Genomic DNA, 22915 nt, shown 5'->3' on the forward strand with positions numbered 1-22915 from the left:
ATAAATATGAGAACTATGCTTGCTCTTATCTCATTGATTGCAGTGGCTGTGCTCTACTATTACTTCTATAAGAGGACGGCTGTGCACCTGGGGGACCCCCGTTTCTACCAGGACTCTCTTTGGCTACGGAAAGAGTTTGCTCAAGTTCATAGCTGACAAGTGCTTTTTGGATTCTCTGGAGCAGAGGTCAGGAGCAGAGGTCTGCTGGGATGGAAAGGAGACCTTATATGTATTTTGCAAGAACTTTACCCTTCCACAATTTGTCTCCTATAATCCAGTCCTAAATCTTACACAGTCTAACGACTGTATCCCTGTCCCAAGGTCAATGCACTTCAGCCCTAGGCATCAGTGAAACTGTTCTGTTTCTGTGACTTCCATGTTTGCTGTCACATGCTTGTTCACATCCGAGCACTCCACATCCTTTCTGATGTGAATACTGTGTTCTTCAGATTTGGCTGCAGCTTTATTGAGGAACAATATAAAATGCCAGATTGGTTTCAGTGAGAATTCTGAAGGAGTAGCAGGAGCAGTTTCCTCCTGGGACTGTTCCCTTACCCCATGTTCTCCTTCCTCTGACAAAAAGGTACCAACTTAGTACCAATGGCACAACTAGGTGTAAAAGGACCATGCTTTAGCTTTACAGTATTTGGGCAAGTTGACTCTCATTGACTTGTTAGTTGACCCTTTTGTACTTGTGTTTTTATAAATTGTGAGAAAATAAATATCTCTTTTCTAGAAACCATAGTGTGATTATTTTGCATTATTCTTTTTATAAGAGAATGTACTTGCCAAGTCTAGATATATTACCAGTCCAAGTGCCCTGTGTGTGTAACCTTGCTGCTCTTAAAGTAAATACTATGACTTAGTAGAATTGCATTCTATCCAGAGTCAGAGAGAGAACCTTGATTATTTTATCGTGTTGCATGCAGTATAGATTAGCACAGCCAAATTGCCAAATTCACAGATTGGGGGGGGGGGGTGGCAATGAAAAAAGTTTTGTTTTTTGCTTTTGTTGTTTAAAACTATCTAAAATATTTTATAATCTAAAATATTTTATACTCTAAAATCTGGGGTAGAAGACTTCTAAATGTTGTGCAGGTGGATAAAAAAAGTTATGGAGAGTAGCTTGCCACTGAAATTATAAGTGTTAACCAAAAGTGTTATTTCTGCATGCCCAAAATACACAACAGAGAAGGTTTTCTTTTAAAAGTTTTGTTCTTGAGAGTAACACAGCTGCCAATGAATCATTCCAGTATGAGACACACTGAGCATTTCTCAAGATGCATTTTTATACATTAGCCCATTAAAGGGTTACAGGTAACCCAGTTAACACTTTCTAAAAGGTTACAAAGGTAAAAGTTACAATGGCGTGACCGCCACCATTTACATGCCAAATCGGATGCTTTTGAAGGAGAGGTGCTGGTAAAGAGGAGAGATTCTGAAGTAGCAGGACAAGGGTGCTTGAATAATAAGCAAGCGAGAGCCAAGTATGGAGCCTCTCTCGGTACCAGTTCCTGCAGTGGTTGAACTAGTGGTAGCTCTTCTTCGTGTTATACACACTACTTAATCTGGAGGTGGGTCGGGCAGGAGCAGTGCAGCAGAGCCCTCCCTCAACAGAAGCTTTAGTAGCCAAAGTACCGCGGTCATAAAATGCGAAAGGGAGGTAGAAACGGTCCGAGTAGGAAGCCAAGGCCTTTGACTCGAAACGAAGAGTGTAAGGCGGAACGCCACCTGCTCGCAAGGTGCGTCTGCGAGGCCCAGAGGGGCCCGCGGCCATTCGGGACGCGTGTTCCTAGCGGCGGAGAGCACGAGCTTTCCGCTGAGAACGAAGGGCGGCCCGATGGGCGAGCACGGAGACGGAGCGACGCCTTCGCGCCCGGCATCTGCACCAGGCGCTCCCGCGGCCGCCCTGAGCTCTCCCATCTGGTGTGCCACGGCATGTTTTGCCGCTCCGCGGGCCGTTAGAAGAAGACTTCCAGCATAAGGGAGCCAAGGATGGAGCGGCCCCGCTCTCCTCTATGGATGCGCGGCCGCAACCTCCTGACTTCCGTGTCGGCGGCGCTGCCGGAAGGGGATTTTGTGCGTAGCGGTGTCCATGGAGATGGAAGATGGCGCCTCGGAGTAAGTGGCGGCTCGGGGCTCCAGGGGGCCCTCGTGGCTCTGCAGCCGCCCGGGCATGTGGCGCAGCTGAGCGCCGTGGAATGCGGCCGGTCAGCTCCGGCAGCCCCCTTCGCAGGAGGCTGGCCCTTCTCCCCGCCCACGCCACCAGCCCTCCTCTGGGATACCCCGCGCCCTTCAGCAGGAGGCGGCGGCGCCGGGGCAGCGGCTGCCAGGATCGGGCTCCGTGGCGCCAAGCGCTGCCCGGCCGCGAGAACGGGCTCGCGCGAAGGGAATGAGCCTGGCCGGCCGCAGAGGAGGCGACGAGGCATTGCTGAGAGCCTGGCGGGGTGCAGCTCCCCAGTCGAGGAGACATAGCTAGCGTGAAGATCTCCCACATAATCGTAGCTCCAGGGGCTGGTAGACTAAAAACCACTTCGCGCTTTTTGTGCCCCCCGCCCAGCCAGTATTGCAGCAAGGTCATTCTCGACCATGCACCTGGGGAGTGGTGCGGGGAGAGAATGAGCTTTTAGGCAGCCGTGGATATATGACTTCAGTAGGGAAACATGCAATATTTCTCTTTGTTTCAAACACACGCTTTACAAGTGTTTCAATGTGTCTGATATGTTAGGGCAAAAAGTTTCCAACCCTGATGGTGTGTGTTTGTGAATGAATGTGTCCAGCTTTTGCTCTGCTGTCCAGATGCCCTCATCACCTGACTGCTGGATAAAGGGGGAGGGGAATGGTTTGGATGGTGGAGCTCTGGCCTCAGACAGCAAAGGTCCAGGTTTATCTGTACCACTGGTTTAATCATCTCCTAGTGTCATTGGAGTTTTGCATCCTTACCGTTGGTTTGAGGTAATGGAATGGAATTAAGTTTCTGATTGTGATCTTGAAAGCAGGGCATTCTTAATTAGTGTAGATTCCAAGCATGTGACTTTGAGTGGTGTCAGGCAAGGGGAAATAAATTTCTATACACCCCCAGAAAGAAGATGAACTGAAAGAGAGGAATTGGTTGATTGCTTGTAGCAAGTTCCAGGCATTTAAGGAACTTAAGGAATTTATTTGCTTAAGTGAGACTTATATTCTATGTCCTTGTGTCCACATACAAATCGTGGCTGGGAGTGGTCACAGAAAACTTACAGTTCTCCTAGCAACAGTTGCCACCTTAGGCAGCCTTGACTTCAACTTGGACGTCCTAAAGCTGTGCTTGATCTTATACAAATTTTTCTGTTGGCAGAGATCAGAACTAGAGACTATTTTATTGCTACTTGTTACTCTATGTACAAAACTGACTTATTTAGCTCCTCAAGAAAGTTTGCTCTGTTTTTCTCTAAATGAAGATTAGAGAAGGACAAAGAAATCACACCCTATATATGTTAAATGTTCTGATTTCTCCTCTTAGATCGCCAGCTCTCTTCAACCCCTCTGGAAATTCTGCTGTTCCTCAATGGCTGGTATTATGCTACTTATTTCTTGCTGGAAATCTTCATATTTGTTTATAAAGGTGAGTGTGAGACTAGGGTGGGGTGCCTAGGCTTCCTTTCTGAAGGAGGGTTTTTTTTATAATGTACTACCTGTGGCTCTCACTTGAAGAAACTGAAAAGTAGAAGGAGGTAATTAGTGTATCTTCTTATTCATTCCCAGCTTTCATCATGGATTGCTTTAAAAATTTGAGACCTTCGCATAGCCATTTTTAGTTATACTTTCAGCATTAAATGTTAAACATCAGGCACATTTCCTTTTTCAGGGAACACAGTAAATGTGGGAGGCAGCCAGTTTTGTTTTTCTCTTGGTACACTTCACAGTTTGTTTACCTTCATAGGACTCCTGTTGCCCTACCCTTCTGCTAATCTGGCTTTGGACCTGATTATGCTTTTCCTCTATCTTGGAATTGAAGTCACCAGAATTTTTTTTGGTGAGTACCAAAGAAGGAATAATGTCCTTGGAAGGATCATATTATTGACCTGTCATTTAATGTTGAATGTCTTTGATGGCACTTAAACTGAGAAATTGTTTCCCCCAGTTCATGTAGTTCCCCAAGTAATCAACAGAGGAATTCTGCTTCTCCTACATCTTACTCCACGTGTGAGATGCGGGCTCTAATAGCATTGTATAGACTGTAAACATGATTACCACTGACAGCATAATTTCTGGTCCTTCTGGTCTTCCCATTGAACTGGAATGGGTGCCTCTAAATAAGCTGAGAGCAACTTGTGGTCCTTCAGAATGTTTTGATATATCCAGTAGCTAATGATCAGAATTCACAGGAGTATTGATCAGAATTCAATTAAGGTGTCCACTCATGCCCTAAGTAACATGGAAAATTATGATGCCCCCACATCTGCTCTGCCTACAAAGGGTCTGTGTTATACTTAATTTGAAAATAGTTATTAGCCAAAATGACACTAAGTAGAATACAATGGAAATAATATGAGACCCATCCAGTCCAGCTATTCTTACCAGGAATCAGGTGGGAAGCCATGTCATGCAAACCTGTAAAATGTGGCATCCTATTCTGTGATTTTAGCCAAGGCTATTGTTGACAAGTGGAATATTTTGCAGTCTGCCTCAATACCTTGGTATTGTGCCTTTTATGCTGCATGGGTCCTATGTGCCTCACTAGCCCCTCTGTGTGTACTGCAGGCTCAAAAGGGAACCTCTGTCAGCGGAAAGTGCCACTTGCCATCAGCCTGGCACTAACCTTTCCAGCAGCAGTGATGGCAGCCTATTATCTGCTACTGCAGACCTATGCTCTGCGTCTGGAAGCCATCCTCAACGCTATCCTGCTCCTCTTCTATGCTGTTGAGCTGTTGCTGGGAATACTCACCCTGGCTGCCTTCTCCAGGTACTTTCCTTGCATTGTAGGGAAATACTTCCTGCACGTGCATTGAATTTGGGTTTTGTTTTGTTTTGTTTTGTTCTGTGTTGTGTGTGTGTTTAAGACAGTGGATGACGTTTTTAAGACAGTGGATGACTCTTGAGAAGCATGAGGGGAAAAAATTGCTTCTAGTGATCTGGATCTAGGAGAAGTTAAAAATTATGGAAGGGCTAGTTCAGTGAGCATGTGGAAATAAGAGGGAAGGCCTGAGGCTATCAAGTGACCAGCTTTACAGTGCTGAGAAAGCAAGAGTAGAAAGGGACGTTGGACAGTATATTTATGACAGTGTCAGACCTCTGATCCATCTAGCTGAGCATTATCTATAGTGACTGCCATTGCTTTCCGGGTTTCAGACAGGTTCCTAACCCTCTCTGGAATTGCCAAGGACTAAGCCAGGGACACTTGGCAGACTGAGCTATAGCATTTCTCCTCAAAGTACATAGAGATTTGAAATAGTTTGTAATATTCAGCACACAAAATGAAGTCTTAAGACTTCCAAGCATTGTTCCTAACCTTGTCATATACGCAGATACCGTTTCCTTGTCTGTTCTTCAAAATGGTAACTATAGGCTTGACAGCAGATTAATTCTTTGTGGTGTGTCTTGGCTTGTTGCCTCAAGCAGGGGACTGGTTGAGTACAGATTCAATCACTTCCTGCCTGCCTTGATTATATTGCCTGAGATTACCATTGCTGATATTCTTACCATATGTCCTTTATTTTCTGCAGTTTGGACTCCTACTGAGAAGCTGCCTGTGTGGAACTGTTTGTTTTTCACAAATGGGTGAGGCTGCATGAACCCTCCACTTCCATGGCTGGGCTAAGAGGTGGTTTGGGGTCCAATTCCTTGGGCAACTTGAAAGAAGGCACAGTCACACTCTTTGCCTCAGACACCTCCAGGTGGAAGGCCATCAGCAGTATTTTCTGTTGTGAGTTAACAGACCCAAATGTGTCCTAAATCATCCCCATCATTACCTTTGTATTCCTTGTGAGGATGATAGTTCATCTTTCCAAATTGTGCATCTTGAAAAACTGACTCTTGACAAAGGAAGGAAGGAAGGAAAAAGCAAGCAAGTGAGCAAGCATGGATCTAATCAGTAGATTTTGCTTGCAATGGCTGTGACCTTCAAATGCCTGCATTCTGACATGGACTCAGTCTTTAGTATGTGTGCAGTGACTCTTGCTAGCCCATCTGTGTCTAACTGTTCCTATCTGTTACTTCAGTGCCCTATCTCTGAAAGCAGGTGGGGATGAGGGCAGGAGGCCTTGTGTCCCCTCCCTAACATGTGTTGTGGTTGCGTGTTTTGGAGATTTGTGATACCTCGTTTTCTACAGTATCCTTGGAATAAATATTTATTTTTCAACTACTGTAGCCATGTAGCACTTCTGATCAGCTAAGAGTGCAGAAGACTGCAGTGCTTTGCTCTTCCCAGCCTAAGAAAGCTACACATGGGCTAATAAAGATGACAACCATTGTAAATTATCTCTCTGTACAAAAGCTTTCAGCGGGAAGCTCATGGACATGGGAACATCTTACTAAATCCAAGTTCATAAGGAAGGGTCCTGAGTGGGCACAGCCCCAACAGTTTAATCCTTTCCCCACATTCAGCAAAGTTAATGTTAAGTATTCAACTACATACCCTTAGTTATGTGGAGAAAAGCCAGTCGGTGATGTTCCTGGAAACAGGGCAATTTTCAAGAGTCTTAGTGAAGGGTAGTCCCACAACAAATTGGGCAGGAGCAGTAAGAAAGCATTCAGTGATCCCATGCAGCAGACGTTTATTGGCAGAGAGAGCCGGGTTAGAAGCCCTCAGTAATGGAACAGTGTTGCACTAGATGCATCCAGAGCCCCAGCCCAGAATCTGCCTCCTTGTTCAGCCACAAAGAACTTGTTGTTGGATGCTTTGATTATAAGACAAGTAGAGGATGCAAACTGGATGGAGAAATTGCTGGGATGGTCGCCGGTTATGAGGATTTGCCCATCTTTATCCAGGGTCCAATACTTGCTACCTGCAGGACAAGTGGCAAATGTGGAAGGAAATGGGAGAGTCAGGAAAGATAAAAGCTCAGCAAGTGGAACTCAATCACTTTGGTGAATATTAATCAAAAAATCTGTGCTCGTGCTAGTCATGGCACATGTTATTGCCAAAGTATAATTTAAGGAAAGGCCAGTGGGACTGTATAAAGGAACAGCATGAAAAAAATGAAACCTGAATGGTTATTTATCCTTAACTGGGCCTACAAATGTATCCATGTGCCATGGAACAAAATTAATGGCTGAGAGAGCAGCTTAATTTTACTGGAGAAATGATGGTGGTGCCCTCTTCTGCCTAAATGGAGCATTGACATCCTCCTGCAGCTATAAATGTCTTTTCTTAAAATCCTCTTTCTGGGTTCTGTAATTTATGCTGTCCCCCCAGCACGGCTCCTCTGGGGAGCCCCTCCTTTTAACTGACGCCATTCAGTCTCAGTCATACTAACCAACTTGGAAATTGTAGTAGCCTTCCTCAGTGAGCGAGAGACTGCTGGCAACGTAGCTGACACAATTTCCTTCCAACCGCTTCAAGTCAGAACACATCCCCACATAGCCAGCATCACTGTGTAGGACCAGCAGTGGCCTATTAACCAGCAGAAGCAGGAAATCTTCACATTTACCTACAGGTGCAAGATAAACGCTGTATAAGAATAAGGATATCAGAAAAGCCATGTTGGATCAGCTCAGTGGTCCATCCAGTCCAGCACTCCATTCACAGCCATTCAAACCAGCTCTCCTCCAACAGGGTCAATTAGAAGAGCTCCACTCAAGCTCCCCAATGACCGGCATACTCCAGTTGTCTGCCCCTGATAAGGGAGACAGCACACAGCCAAGAATACTAAAAGACATTTACGGCCTTGTCCACAAATGTGTCCAATCCTCTTTTAAAGCCATCCAAATTGGTGGCCATCATTACTTCCTTCGGCAGTAAATTCTATAGTTCATGCATTGTGCGAAGGAGTGTATTTTCTCTTTTCTCGGTCCTGAATTTCCTACCAATAAGTTTCATGAAACACCCTGCGTGCTAGCATTATGGGAAAGGTAATAAAATGTCTCTCTCTCTACTTTCTCCACACATGCATAATTTTAAACACCTCTATCACGTCACCCCTTACTGTTTTTCTAAACTAAATCCCATTTGTTGTAACCATTCCTAAAAAGGGGAGTTGCTGTAACCCTTTTGACCCTTTTAGTTGCCATTCTCTGCACCTTTTCCAGAACAGAACTGTACACAATATTCTACTTGCATTGACAACAAAGATGTCATAGAATGATAGACGAGTTGGAAGGGGCCGTGAAGGCCATCGAGTCCAACCCCCTGCTGTTGCAGGACACCAGGTTACTCCATCCCACTCAGATGGCTGTCCAGTCTTGCCTTGAATGCCTCCAGTGTGGGAGGGCCCACCACCTCTCCAGGCAGCTGGTTCCACTGCCCTATTGCCCTGACAGTGAGGAAGCTTTTCCTGATGCCCAGCCTGAATCTGGGTGGTCTCAGTTTGAATTGGTTATTCCGTGTCCTACACTCTGGCATCAGCAAGAAGAGATCTAGACCTTCCTCTTTGTGACAGCTTTTGAGGTACTTACAGAGGGATATCATGTCCCCTCAATTTATATAAGGGGACTACAGTCTAGTCACAGTTTAATGTCCAGTTCATTTCCTGGTTATGCCTATTCAACAGCAGCTGTGCACTGGGTAGACTTTTTCATGTGAGTTGTTGACCACAACCCTCCTTGATCAGCTCAGATACCATCAACCTATGTTTGAAGCTGGGATCCCCTGTCCCATTTGTCTTATTTTACATTTGCTTACATTCAACTGCATGCAATTTGGTGCCCGTTCTTCCAGGTTGGAAAGATCCACATGCCACCAAGTCTTCAGGGGCAGAGCAGCTTTCTGTCCCAGCTTTCAAGGAGAATTCCAGTGCCTCCCCAACCCCTTTTTGGCACGCAGGACACAAATATTTCTTCAGGGAAAGTTGGGAGAGTGAGAAGCCACAATGAGCTCCTTGGCCTGTCCCTGGGAGATTATTACAATGACTTCCTATAGTCTTCCTGGAACTATTCAATATACTGGTTTTGGTCTGGAATCTCTTTATGGTTTCGACTTCAGATAAGATGGATTAGATCCAAGGGGGTAATTCTGCTGATGGAACAGCTTATGTCAGCAGCACCATGAGCGGCTGTTTCTCCCCATGAACTCTGAACATCTCTAGAGGGCTGGGAAACCCACTGGAACAGATTTTTTGGACAGCAAAGAGGGATACAGGGAAGAGGACAGAGGGAGAATTGTGCTAGTGGGCTGTGATTAGCACAATATCCTAGTGACATTTTTCTTCTATTTTTCCAATTGTTTACTGCAGTTTGGATGTAATCCTGTGGCCTCTCAACATTTATTTTATTTTCTTAACAATATTTGTTCCCTCTCTTTTACAAGACATCCCAGGATGGCTTACAACAATAAATCAATCACAACAAGGTACAATACTGAGCAAGACAATGTTGAAACCTAATTAAAAAGATTAAATAGTAAAATAATGGGCAAATAAAAAGGGTTTTGTCTGGCGCCGAAAAGAATATAATGTTGGCGCCAGGCAAACCTCTCTGGGAACATGGCCTGGGAGTGCACAGGACTATTCAGAAACCCAGCTCCAAAGTCCTGCAACTTTGGTGTTAGATCTCCAAAGCCTGAGCCCCCATCCCAGTTCCCTGGCAGGTGAAACCATGTCAGCTGCCTCTTGAGTGCAAGCTGGCCTTGGAGAGGAGGAAAGGGGGCATGCCAGGTGGGTTGGGAGGAGAGCATACCGGGCTTATGCTGATTCTCATCAGCACCTCCGCCTCCTCCTCACCTGCTTCATCTAGATGGCTAAAAGCCCACCTGGGTGACCTGCAGGGGGTGTGGTACAGCAGAGGTGACGACTGTCGCCACACCTTGCTGCATGCATGAGGGAAGTGGGGCACAGACATGCACCCCTGGTCTCTCCATTTCGGCTGCACTTGTCATGAGACACGTGTTTTTCAGCCATGCTACCTTCTCTCTCCAAAGGACAAGGAGGAGGCCGCTAGAAACCTAAACAAACAATGCCTGCCCCATCTCTCCCTCGAGAGGAAGGTTTGGCGACTTCTGGGTTCTGACGGCAAACAGGAAACCCCGGACACTCCAGCTGGTGATCCCTCTCTAGGGCATGGCACTGGAGGAGGCTGGCCCTTGCGTGAAGCTGGATGCGGCAGGTCAGGGAGTGAGGGAAGTGGCAGGGAGGCGCTGGAAGCCAGAGCCGAATGTGGGTGGCCCTCAGGCGTGGGGACAGCAGCCAGCGCTGGAGCCAGCATGGTTCACTGGCCAGTCAGGCCGGTTTCCATGTGTGGAGGCGGGATGGGCAACGTGTGCTCCTCCATCTCAGACAACCTGGGTGGCCCTGTGTGGGAAGGCCTTTGGGTCGGTTTCTCATGTTTCACGTTAATGGCCAGGATGAGTCTGGGATACTTGCCCCTGTGCACCATCATCTTTCCAACATGATGGCTTTCAAGAAGGAATGGGACATAACTCTTTTCTTCATTTAACTCAGGCTGGCAAACGAGAAAGAACCGCCCTGGATTCCTATTGCATCCTCCCACAACCCTCTGAGGTAAATTCATAGCAGACAGGGTGTGACGTCCCTTTCAGTCATACTGGCTTGTTAATACCAGTGCCTTGTGCTTGCCAGAGAAGCTCGATGCCAACTCGTACCTGCTGCTTTGGGAATCGCCAGGAGCTGCCCATTGGGCCGCATGGATATATATTTATCTCCTATACGAAGCGTCACCTTCTGGTCCTGATACAGGAGGTCAAACCAAACGTTCTTGTCCTGTTTGGTGCTGCTGATGATACAGTCATTGGGACCCTGCAAAAAGAGGGCACATCATAGCCAGAAAGTGCACAGCGCTTGTTCCTTGCCATAAATGGGAGAAACCATCCGCTGAGGTTCTAATCCAGCGTTCCATGTTTAAATTTCAGCACTGGGTTTCTGGTCTTGCATCAAGGTTCAAAAAGAATCCTACTGTGATGGATGACACAGCACAGAATATAAAACCACAGAAACCAGTCCAGAGGAGAAGTAACAGCAAGATGCTGCTCTCAATGAGCAACATCCCAATGCCAAACATGGTTGAGTAGTAGTTCTATCTAAAGAGGATTTCTGGCACCAGAAAGGATGGAAGAACAGACTGAAGCTACTGGCTTGTATTTAGAGAATATGATTTCCCATTTCAAACTGTGTTTGTGTGACCCATGGTCCAGCCTCAGGCTGAAACCAGAAGTTTCAAGATGGCTGACGCTAATACACGAGTGCCAGTGTTTCCCATTAGTTTGGTCCAACTCCCATCTCTAGACAAACAAGTTTTGATGCACTAAAAAGGGGTGCAGAACCTGTTCCAGCCTAAGGGCTGAACTCTTCTCTGAAGCTGCTCTCAGGAATTGCATTCTAGTGATAGGTGAAGCGGAAGGCAAAATGGGCAGGGCCAAAATACAGAAAACATACTGGAATGTGTTAGCTGCACACTCTTACTGCCAGTAACCAAGCCCTAGGAGGGTTATTTACTCCTTCTGCATTTGGGGGGGGGGGGTGCAGTGGGATGTGCAAAAGCCAGGAAGGTATCAGGCAATCAGCAGTCCTGGAAAAGAGAGTGCAGCCTTGTGGGGAATCCTGACATAGAAACCATAATTGGGCAACTGTGCACTTCATGAGCAGCAGTGCTTTATTCCTCTAGTGCAATCTTGTATATATTTAGAATGAAGTTCACCTAGTTCAGTGAGGGTTACTCCCAACTAAGCTGTACAGGGCAGTAACCTAGAAGAAACATCTCCAGGCAAACAGCCCATGGCAGTTAGCTTTTTTGGAAAAGTCTGCTCAGGAATTTGTGCTTTACTGCTGTTCACACATGTTTTATGTACAGATACACTTCTCAATTTTCAGCTAAAAGGATAATTGGGTATAATGTCCCTTCTTCCCTCTTCTGTGTGATAACTGTTTAGGTGGTTGAAAAATGCTATCATATTGCCTTTCATCTTCTCAAGACTAAACATGCCAATCTTTCCTCACATGATTTAGTTTCTAGTGCTCTGGACGTCTCTGAACCTGTTTCAACTTACTGACTCCCTCTTAGAGCACGGTGCAAGGAATTAAACACAGTACTGGAGGTAAGGCCTTGGCTAGTACCTGGTAGAATGGCACTACTGCTGCTCTAGATTTAGAAAAGCTTCTTCTAGTAAAGCAATTTAAAATTGCATTTGGATTCACTGATCCTGTGAACATGTCATGAGTTGGAAGGAAGGAAGGAAGGAAGGAAGGAAGGAAGGAAGGAAGGAAGGAAGGAAGGAAGGAAACCAATTTTGATCATAACTGTCCCAACTGCTTCATGAACGAACACCAGAACATGGTTAGGAGACCTCCTGAAACTGCCGAACCTGCTTGATTTATGCCCCTGCAGACTCACCAGGGACATGTACGTGCCACAGTGGCCACGGAAGCAGACCTTCTTTGTGGCGTCGTCAAACAGCAGCTGGAAGATCTCTGTGTTGCCCACGGCCATGGCATTGGCATAGAGGTCGGCACCTGCCAAGGCAGCAAACCAGCAAAAAGCTCACCGTGGTTTCAGTCGGGGAAATGAAGCCCATCCCACCCACTCTTCTCAACACTGCTGCATGTGCCCTTGCTGCCCTTTGCTGGCCGAAATCATATTTACTGCTGTAGGTATAATTTGGAGAAAGGGGACAAAACACTCAGACATTACAGGCACCACTGTGAAGACCCCAGTGAACTGATCTTTATGACTCTCTCCAAAGGTTCTTAGGTTCTTAAGCATAGGTTCTTAACTCTCTTGAGTTTGGTATTTATCATATCAACTTGAACGTTTCAAGTCATTTGCTAGCCTCAGCTCCCCTGACAAGCAGTTCCCAGAATGCAATGAGGCCAATGTTGTGCAGCCATAGTCCATCTCTCCTGCGTGGCAGACAGAATATGTGGCATGGATGTGGGAGACGTTCACAGGATGCTTTTGCAAGCTGTCCTTGTGGGACCTGGATCATGACACTGGTCTCCTTTGTCTCACTGGGTCTGCTCTAAGGATGACTAAGTCTGGATCCAGCTCAGGTTTTTTACTAAAACTAGAAACCTATAACCTCATTAGAGCAAGTCAATGTGTGAAATCAAGGTGGAACTAACGTCCATTCTTGATCTTCATTATTCCCTTAGGGTTGGCAAGTGATAGAAGCAGCAGGCAGACTGCCCATGAGAATGTAGGTCTAACTACCCTACGTGTTATTTATTTGTATTGCGTCCATAGTGCTGACTCTTCAAAACATCCCTAATATACCACAACTCCCTGTCCTCTGGTCTTCCAGACTGTCCCTTCCTATCCACTTTGATCCTGCCAAAAAAGATCACACTCTTGCCTCTTAAGCCCTGAATGTGGTTTTGTTTTGTGGCTTCCTGGACTTTTCAGCCGGGTTGCCGACTTCGTCCCCCTTCCATCAACCACCTCGTCTTCTGGCCAGCTCACTAGCACTTCAGTCTCCCTTCCACCCTTTCATAAATGCTGCGATTCCCCCTTCACTTCTTAGTTCTATTCCATGTGCCATTTTCCATACCGAAAGTAAGACTCCATAAGACTTCCTCACATATCCTTCCTTGGGATTCCTGCATCTCATCCCCACTGAGTATCCTGCACTCGCCTAATGCCTCTGGCCTCGGAGCTCCCAGGAGCTCAGCTTCCCTCCCTCCACCAACCCAGTCTTCCGCCTGTCTCACAGGCTAGCCCTGCCCCTAGGACCTGTATGAAGCTTAATGCCAGCCACACTGATTCGTTTCCCATCCTTTGTTTCTAGTTTCCTGAACAGGTGGGATGGCCATGAGTGTTCCCTCTTGCCAGACCAGATCAGTGTCAGACGCGTCACCACCACAAACGCAGCACAAATCTAATCATGCTGCCTGCCCCCAACTCACCTGGCCTGCAGCACATGAACTTGTTGGTAGAAGAGGAGCGCAGTGAGACCTGGGCAGGGCTGGATTCCATGGAGAAGAGTTCATCCCGTCCAGGTTTGTCCATCTTTATTGTTTTCATGCTGCCCTCTCGCCCAGTCAAGTACTTTCCCTCGTCATCCCGCAGGGCAACTAAGCCACCGCTCACCTCCAGGGAGTACAAACTTTGTGGCGTGACTTCTGGCACCAGAGAACCATTGGAAGCCAAGAGTTTGCCAGCTCCGTTCCTCAATCCATACTTCTTCACTGGAGACAAAGGCAGGAGAGGTAGTATGAGAGGCTGGTGGGACTTGGGTGACCCTCATAGAAAACATTATTTAAAATTAATGCCTACAGAGCAGCATCACAGTCAATGTCCATTTTGCTGCAGAGGCAACTTCCATCATTTTAGTCCTGCTTGCCCTTGCCCTTTCCAATTGAATTTCCCTCACCCGTAATCTCTTAAATCCTTCCTCAGTTTCTGGAATAAATCTGTTTTTCAATGTAGTATGTTGCTTGAGATCCTACGAATCTTACTTTCACATAGATTTGGTGCTGACGTTGCAGCCATTTTCTTGCAGATCTAATGTTTCTGCCATTGTTGACTTGGATTATTGGATCGGACGTGTGGATTCTTGATATAGCTAGATGAAGGGTGGGGGAACGTGTGGCCCTCCAGGTATTTTAGCCTACAGCTTCCATCAGCCCTGGCCAGCATAGGCAACAGTGAGGGACATGGGAGTTGGAGTCCAGTAACATCCGGGAAGGCCCCATGCTCCCCTCCCTTGAAGTAGACAACATGGCTCTGTCTAGGCACTGCTGGGTGCACCAAAGCACAGGTCACCTTAGCCAGGGACTGAAGACTTCATGTTTCCATTTGAATGGATATGCTCCTTTGGCCACACAGTCACTGTGAACTGGAGCTTCAGTGTGCATTTTAGGCGAACAGTAGAATAAATAAGAAGTCAGGCAAAGGCATTTGTGCATGGAGGCCTTCTCTGGGCATGCATCTTCCACTGCTCTCATCCAACTTGAATCTCATTGGAGTGTTCTGCAAATGGTAATTAGCCGTTCTTTTCACAGTTACCCAAGCTAATGATGCTCTTAAGGAAATCAAAACATGTGCCATCGACAGGGACTTCTTGGGTAAACAGAATTTGAATTCACCTGGTAGGTATGGGGAAAATTGCCTTCTGTCAGCATTGCCTTCTGCCTCCAGACCTAGTGAGGAGATGCAAATGACCCAAGCTTAACTTCTGTACACATCAAAACCAGAGGACTATCTTAGAAGGCGACTGGATGGCTCGCCTGAGTGCTGCTTGGCCAGAGGCTTGTAAATAAGGCAGCGTTGCTCAACCATTAGCACTCAGCCTTGTGTTTCAAACACCCCCTGCCTTCTCTGCTACCTATTTCACCTACCATCTGAGAGTACTGGAGAACTTCACGCAAGTGTGTGAAAAGGAGAGTGTTGTTATGCTGACTGCATTTCCGTGGGATTTTAGTGTTTCAGGGATTCTTCACACAGCATTATAAGCTGATCTGGCAGGGGAATCTCTTTTTGCATGAGGGCTAAATTCAGTTTTGAAGACATTCTTGTGAGCCACATTCCAGTGGGACCAAACACAAATGGAGGGGAGCGAGAATGCACAACAGTGCCTGCATATAGCAGCTTAACGTTCACACGGCTAGGAGCTAAGCCTTGGGAAAGGGATTTCAGTCATTTAGGGAGAAGAGAATGTTCACAAAAGCTAGGAAGCCACCAAATGATTGGAGGTCAGAGGAAATGTTGGGGCAAGGAGAGGGAGGTGGTCTTTTAGGGAAACTCGGAGAACTGGACTTGGCCCCCTGTCCTGGGTTCCCTCACTCTGCTTGAAACACACTGAAATAATTGTTCAAGAAACCAAAGTGTGAAAGTGCTTTGTTGTGGGGATAAGATGGAGGAGGAGAATGATGTAAGCTGCCTTGAGCCCTTTGTAGGGAAAAGGCAGGATAAAAATCGAAAAACAAATAAATAAATAAATGTGCATGGCAAGACCAACAAGACAAAACTAAAATTTTCCATATCTCCAAAATGATTGTGTGCAAGACTTTTTAAGGGAGAGGTGCTGGACTGCAGGCCTTGGGGCCAAATCCTGCCTTCCAGGATTCCCCAGGCAGCCATATACCCTGTTGCCTTTACCAGGCCTTCGGTCATTCACATCATACCCAGTTTAAGAAGTGACAGAATCCCACGGCACTATTACCTCTGGGGAAGAGCTAAGGTGATAGGACAGTCCTGTTGATTTTCCAGTTCTAAATATTTTAAAAGACCAGGCAGACTTCTGTTCACACTCAGTTTGGAGACATGGAAGTGTTTTTGCCTTGTCACTCCTGCCATGGACTTGTGTCTGCGTACTCACACCTCTCATGCACTTTGGTCCCTTCAACTATTTTCGTGGGATAATATCAGGCATGGCTACTCAGGCCAGGAAGTCAAGTCAGCTCTCAGGGGTTCCCTAGATGGTGACACTCCTTCGCTGCCCCTCCCCTTTCCCTTGAATTATGCTTTTTATGCTAGAGTGATGAAATAGAGAAGCGTCAAGCCTTCAAAACAATAGACACAAAACACATCTTTAAAAGTTCACACACAGAGAGAAATATTGTACTGCAAGAGTAGTATCACAGCAATTATTCAGCAGGTGACGTGTCATGATGTACCATGTCACGCGATAGAGCAATTACACAGCACAATGTATAGCTAACAGAAGAAAAACTGCATCTTCCCTCATGTAAAGAAATGGGCAGCTTGGGGAAAAACAGTATTCCTCTGCAACAGAAATGAAATCTGAGGGACCCAATGCAGACTCTAAAACAAATATAGAAAATAATGGATTTAACATGCTGCAAACTGAGCAGAAGGACCTCAGTCTTAGTCACTCCTCAATTCACTCCTTTTTAGCAGACTAAAGATGGCTAAGAGCAGTAGGTTTAGGCCCTACTCTAGCTCCAGTTTGACGTACAACTAACTCAAGCTGAAAATATTGGCATCTTCAGTGGGATTTATTATCTTCGTAAATATATTTAAGCTCAGGGTCTTGATTATGACCAATGTGAGCTCCACTGGAGCTTTTTACTCTCTGGGCTTAGCAGATTCTTTTCATTTTAAATCAGTGCTTTTATGGAATTCGTGGGATTTAAAGATGTACTCTGCTCCTTGAGGCACTACCCAGCCTATCTGATTTCAAGGTCAATTTTAAGAGTGGGCTGGCTGAAGTTTTCTGTGTTGGAACAGAAATGGCGTTCTCTTTAGGCCAACCTACCTATTGACATCATTTCCAAATTTTGTGAGTCATCCAATTGTTCTCCTGTGTTTATTTTGCTTTGATCCTGAACCCTCCAGGCTGAAGCCCTGTGCAAAGGAAGAAGAGTCAAGTGGGACAATTCTTCCAACCTACCTCTGAAATCATAGTAGATGGTGATGACTGATTCAGCCCCCCAGGGCACGTCACGATCACAACGCAGCACCCCAGCCTTCTCGTCGCAGCGCACGTAGCGCTTCCTGTTGGGGCTGAACATTGCAACATTGGGATGCACTGCCAGGTGCAGGGTCCATTTTTCGGTTTCAGTGGCAGCCTGGGCAAAGCAAGTCACATTGTCCTCTGCCCCCCCCAGGTAGCGCTTGGACTGCTCGTTCTGCAAAGACACCTGCATGAAGGGGGGAGAGGTGTCCAGTCAGTCTCATTAGCCAATGTGGGAAGCGAGAGAAATGCTCTCATTAAGGTGGCAGAGGGCCCTCAAAGGTTCGGGTATTAAAAGTTCACCCACATGAATCAGCCACACCCTTATGGTTGATGCAACAGTCATAGCGATCCATTAAACTAGGATACCTTTCTGCCCTAGGGCTGTTTCAGTGCTTCCCCTCCTCATCAGTACTAAGTAGTTGATTACCACTCCTTCGGCCAAAAGGAACAAATACTGGCCTTGGGGCACAAAACTACTTTCCCAGGGAGAACACGGCTCGCTCACCAGAGGGGGAAAGGCACTTTCTCCCAGTTGTGCAGCACCAGAGAGCACAGGATGCTCCCACCTTGACTTGGCGTTCAAGCCCAGCAGAAAAGGGCCCCTTCTCACTGCCACAACAAACTGGTTTCCAAGCTCAGCACCGGAATACAATACTGTACCCACATCTGCTTTCTGCCCACTGCGATGGGGAAAGATACTTACAGTCATCAAGTGAGGGCTGAGCACCTTGCAGAGGAATCAAGGGGAGGCAGGGCCCAAAATACCACCTGGCTGAGCTGGAAGCGCTTCTTGCCAGCAAATAAAGTAAACCTTAGGAGAGGCCTTTCATCCTTTTAGAGCTAGGGCAAAACTACTCACAGTGAACTGCCCATTCTGGGAAAGATGTGGAGTCTGTAGAAGTTGTGTGGCAATACAGGGCAGCCTTGAGACCTGGATGGAGACCCCAGAAGAGCTGCATTTGGCCTCTTCCCTGCCATTCAGGAAGGCCCGTATTCGGAAGATACTCTGTATTGGGGTGCTATTTTTATACCTTCTTATCTCTTACCACCACCCTGTTCCTCCAAATCCAACTCCTCTGTGCAGAAAATACTGGGAAGAAACTAGTATAACAAATAATGAGGTTGTGGATATGCAGCTGGGACTGGGATGGCTGGGCTTATGCCTGAATGACTGCACCTTGCCATCTGGATACTGATGCAGCAGGAAGAAGGTCTGAGGCCCTGGTTTATCCTGGTCGCAGGTGACTTTGCCATTTGCGTCCGCTGCTAAGTAACGCTTCAGGGCACTGATCAGATGGAGTTTCTGGCCAGCCCCTTCTCCTGGGCCAGCTGCCCCCGCTCCATGTGGGGACACAAACTGCAGCACCCACACCTGGCGGGGCTTCAGTTGCTTGCCCGTGGCTGCCACCTGGAAGCGGAAAGATTCGGCAGTCAGGTACCGGTTGGCTGCATTGACAAGGCCAAATTCTAGCGAGACAGTCATGGTGGCATAAAGGAAGGCTTGAACAGCACCAGTTCTTCAGGTGAGCTAGCTGGGCCACTTCAGATTAATCCTGGGCATTTGAGATCACAGAGGGTGCTTAGCAACTAAGCAAGCCCCACTGCTCAGCATCCAGCCCCACCTACAGAAGTTTCTCATCCAAGACAGAATCTGAAAGGCTGGGAAGACCTCAAGCTTCCAGGTTCTACTTTGTTACCAGAATTCTGAGAGCCACTGGGGGTTGCTGGGTGGGTGAGTGGGTGGTGGGGAGCCAGGTACATTAAGAATTAAATTAAATTATGAGCTCAGGAACATTTTCTGGGTACCAGAACTGAACTGGAAAGGATCAGGAGGTCACAGTACTTCCATACAAAATCTACTCCTGATTATCTTCCAAACATTTATAATCTCTAAGTACAATTTAGTGGCAGAGATCTTCCCTCTGACAATGACAGCACTAGATGCATTGCAATGGCAAAATCCACCAGTTACAGGCAACACGCATTTACAACAAAGTAGAGGCTCAAAGGAAGAGGTGAAAGGTTTGTCACCTCCAGGACTTTTTCCCCAAGGGAGGACTTAGCACATGGGTTCAAAGAACTTTGTGGCTTTGCAGAAGCACTCTTCCTCAAACACGGAGAAAAAAATAACATCTGACAGCTCCATTACTACCAAATGTTGAGTTTCTACTTCCCTGCGCTGAGGATTGAGAATGTCAGAGAAGCTGAGAATGATGCCACCAGGAGGCCAGACTCTTCCACTGGGCTGGTCTCTTAGCAGGGTCACCCCAGGCAGATTTATCAAAGTGGAGCCAGACTAAGATGCTTCCACACTTTTCAGCAAGAATAGTCACATCATCAGACAAGAATTGATCTCTCATGGTGGAGGCACAGAATCTCCTGAAGGGCAACTACTGGGCAGTAGTGCCAGTTTATTTATTTATAATATTTATATGCCGTCCTGTCGCAAAAAGCCTCAGGACGGCTTACAGCAGTTGAAAGTGAAACCAGTGAAAAACTTTTCACAGAACGGCAGCGACACTAAAGCTAACTCTGGGTAGTACTGCACAATGGTAAGCTACTTCTGAATTGTCTGACCACTGCGAGAAGATGGTGCCAGAAGATGAGGCTCCTAGGTATGGAGGCATTCAGCTGGATTCCGGGCAAGAGCAAAGGTCAAGTACAAATAGTGCTGTTACTGATGATGCAACTAGATCAAGGCCCAAAGGAAGACTAGTGACTGACATGCACAAATGTGAAAGGAAAGTCCGAAGCTGCAGAACACACACAATTGAACATAGAATATGAGAGGTATGAATCAAGGTAAAACAGAAAAGATAAGGAAAAATTGAATGATTAATGATTAACTATAGTGGACTGAAATGGGAAGTTTTCATGACCAAATACAAAGCGTTTCCCCCTGGAAATGACAAGCTCAAAAGAAATGGAGTGGCTTTATACTGAGACAAGATACAGCTCTGGCTGTAAAAGGCTCTAACGCAGTTTGACTGAATCATATCAATCAGATATTTCTGGAAGCTTATCAATGGAAACATAATTCACATCTACAATCCAACAACAGATACTGAATTAGAAGAAATTTCATGCAGGTATTTCAGAGGAAAGTGATAATGCACCAAAACAAGACATGCTGATAATCACAGGTTCCTGGAAAGCAAAGGTAGAAAACAAAGCAGAATCCAATATTGTGGGAGAATTTGGCCTAGAGGTCTGAAACAAAGCAGAAGAATGACTCATAGAATTCTGTGCAACCAACCATCTGTTTATTGCAAACGCTTATTTCAGACAACCGACCAGAGGGCTGTACACATGGACATCACCAGATGGCCAATACAGAAATCAAATCAACTATGTAATTGGAAATAGGAGAAGCAGCAGCTGAATTCTTGCTGCCAAAACAAGACCAGGAATAGATTGTGGTTGCAACCATGAACTAGTAATATCAAAAATCAAAGAAAAGCTGAAAAAGATCACTAAGAGAAGCATAGTGCCATAATACATAGCATTCCTGAAGAATTTATAATCTACACAAAGAACAGATTTGCATTACTGAACTCAACTGACTGTGAGCCAGAAGTACTGTGGACTGACACCAGTTACAGCATTAGAGAAGAATGCAAAAAAGGTAATTCTTATAGTAAAAAGAAAAAGCCTTGATAGAAGATGGCAGAAGCACTCCCAATTGCTTAGGACAGGCAAGAAGCAGAAGCAGAAGCAAAAGCAAAAGGTGACGGAAAGAGGGCCAGAATCCTGAAAGCAACTTTACCACAACTATCACATAAAAACAACAAAGATTAAATAAAGATTAAATAAATCAAAGGGAAATTCAAACTTAAATTAGGAATGCTAAAAGATCAACAGATAAACAGGTGTGCAAGCAAAGTGATGCTCAGGGTATTGCAATGAAGAATCTACCCTTTATGAAATAAGAAATGGCAGACATGCAAGCTGGATGCTGAGAAGGACCAGGCACTTGAGGTCGTATTACAAATATGTTGACTGCTAGGGCATACCCAGACCAGTCTACAGCAAAACCTTTTGACCGTGTGTATCGTAAGAAGCTATGGGTGGTTCAGAAAGAAGTGGGTGTACCTGCCTCAACACCCGATTGCCTTGATACGTAGCTGCATCACAGAGAAGCCGCCACTGTTGGGACAGAATATGAAGAAACGAATATGAAGAAACAATGGATTCCTATAGGCAAAAATGTCAGCTAAGGTTGCATTTTACCTTCCTATCTGTTCAATTTATATAGAGGACGGAGAAAGCAGAAAGAAATTAATTGGAACGACTCCTCATGAAAGTTAAAGAAGCATAAAAGCAGGACTGCAGCTGAACATTAGGAGAACACAAATCATGACTGCAGACACATTATGCAACTTTAATGTCAACAATGCAGAAATTATGAGAAATTTTGCATCATTTGGCTCAGTCAGCAATTCACAGGAAAACTGTAGCAAAGAAATCAGTAGATAATTGAGACTTGGAAGGGCTGCAATGCAGGAATTAAAAGACTATCAAAAGTAAAGAAGTTTCACTGGTGAGCAAGACCAAGATCATCTGTAATATTATATTCCCAATCACAATGTATAGGTGTAAAAGCTGTACAGTGAAAAAAAATTGATGTGTTCAAACTGATACAGGAGGGAAGCTCTGCACACACTCTGGATCAACAGAAAAAACAAGCAGGTGTTAGATTAAATCAGGACAGAACTTGCCCTGGAAGCAAAAATGATGGGGCTGTCATACTTTGAGCACATCATGAGAAGGCAAGACTCATGTGGTGTAGCAGCTAAGAGCATAGGCCTGGCACTCAGGCCACCTGGGTGCTAGTCCCTGCTCAAGCCATGGAGCCACCTGGGTGACTTAGGGCCAATCAGACTCACAGCCCAACCTACCTCACAGGGTTGTTGCTGTGGGGATAAGATTGAGAGCAGGAGGAAGAATTAGGTCAGCCATTTTAAGTTCTTTGTAAGAAAAAAGGCAGTATATAAATGTAATAAATAAAAATGATGCTAGGCAGAAGACGACAACTAAATACATGGCGGCTCAATTCTACAACTGAAGCTGCAGCCTTGATTTACAATTGCTGAGCCGGGTTGTCAAGGACAGGATATTGTGGAGGGCACTCATTCATATGGTAGCAAAAGTCAGAGACAACTTAATGGTACATAACCATTCTAGTACTGATAGAAAGAAATCTTCTAGCAATAGGGACAATCTGCTTGTAATTAACCCCGCTCCCAGAAATAAAGCCCCTGCACCAATACTCTCTATTAATTTATGTGGAATATCTACCATGACTGGTTCTAGATGAATTGAGTTCTAATCTAAGAATGCTTGTGCTACACTGAATTTCAATAAACCAAAAGATTAAAGAAACACACTTTGGTTTATAAAGCTTGTATTGAA

The 22915-nt window shown here is 45.8% G+C and overlaps 2 protein-coding genes across 14 annotated transcripts in view; one reads left to right on the top strand and one right to left on the bottom strand.

Annotated features, from left to right (window-relative positions):
* TMEM138 (transmembrane protein 138) overlaps positions 1–17521 on the top strand; it is a 31669-nt gene extending 14148 nt beyond the window's left edge. For 7 of the 13 annotated variants that reach the window (XM_044425709.1, XM_044425704.1, XM_044425703.1 and 4 more), the window contains 4 exons: positions 3503–3604; positions 3923–4015; positions 4744–4945; positions 5706–6340. In XM_044425709.1, coding sequence (XP_044281644.1) covers positions 3970–4015; positions 4744–4945; positions 5706–5721 — 264 coding nt within the window. In that variant the 5' untranslated portion in view covers positions 3503–3604; positions 3923–3969 and the 3' untranslated portion in view covers positions 5722–6340. Of the gene's footprint in view, positions 1–43; positions 740–1122; positions 2122–3502; positions 3605–3922; positions 4016–4743; positions 4946–5705; positions 6341–9445; positions 10635–12095; positions 12185–13870; positions 14082–15086; positions 15174–17382 lie in introns of those variants that run through there. The other 6 variants (XR_006414273.1, XR_006414272.1, XR_006414274.1 and 3 more) reach the window with 6 other exon arrangements.
* Positions 6622–19957, bottom strand: LOC123021172 (fascin-like). The gene is made up of 8 exons (XM_044425700.1): positions 18681–19957; positions 17438–17687; positions 15171–15224; positions 13989–14270; positions 12481–12599; positions 10736–10889; positions 7458–7631; positions 6622–6986 (listed from the first exon to the last, which is right to left on the bottom strand). The coding sequence occupies exons 1-8, from the start codon at positions 18984–18986 to the stop codon at positions 6787–6789; spliced, it is 1539 nt and encodes a 512-aa protein (XP_044281635.1). The 5' UTR covers positions 18987–19957; the 3' UTR covers positions 6622–6786.
* Positions 19958–22915: the final 2958 nt, after the last annotated feature.

Source organism: Varanus komodoensis, unplaced genomic scaffold (genome assembly GCF_004798865.1).
Source record: "Varanus komodoensis strain SLA01 unplaced genomic scaffold, ASM479886v1 scaffold16, whole genome shotgun sequence".
Taxonomy (NCBI): domain Eukaryota; kingdom Metazoa; phylum Chordata; class Lepidosauria; order Squamata; family Varanidae; genus Varanus; species Varanus komodoensis.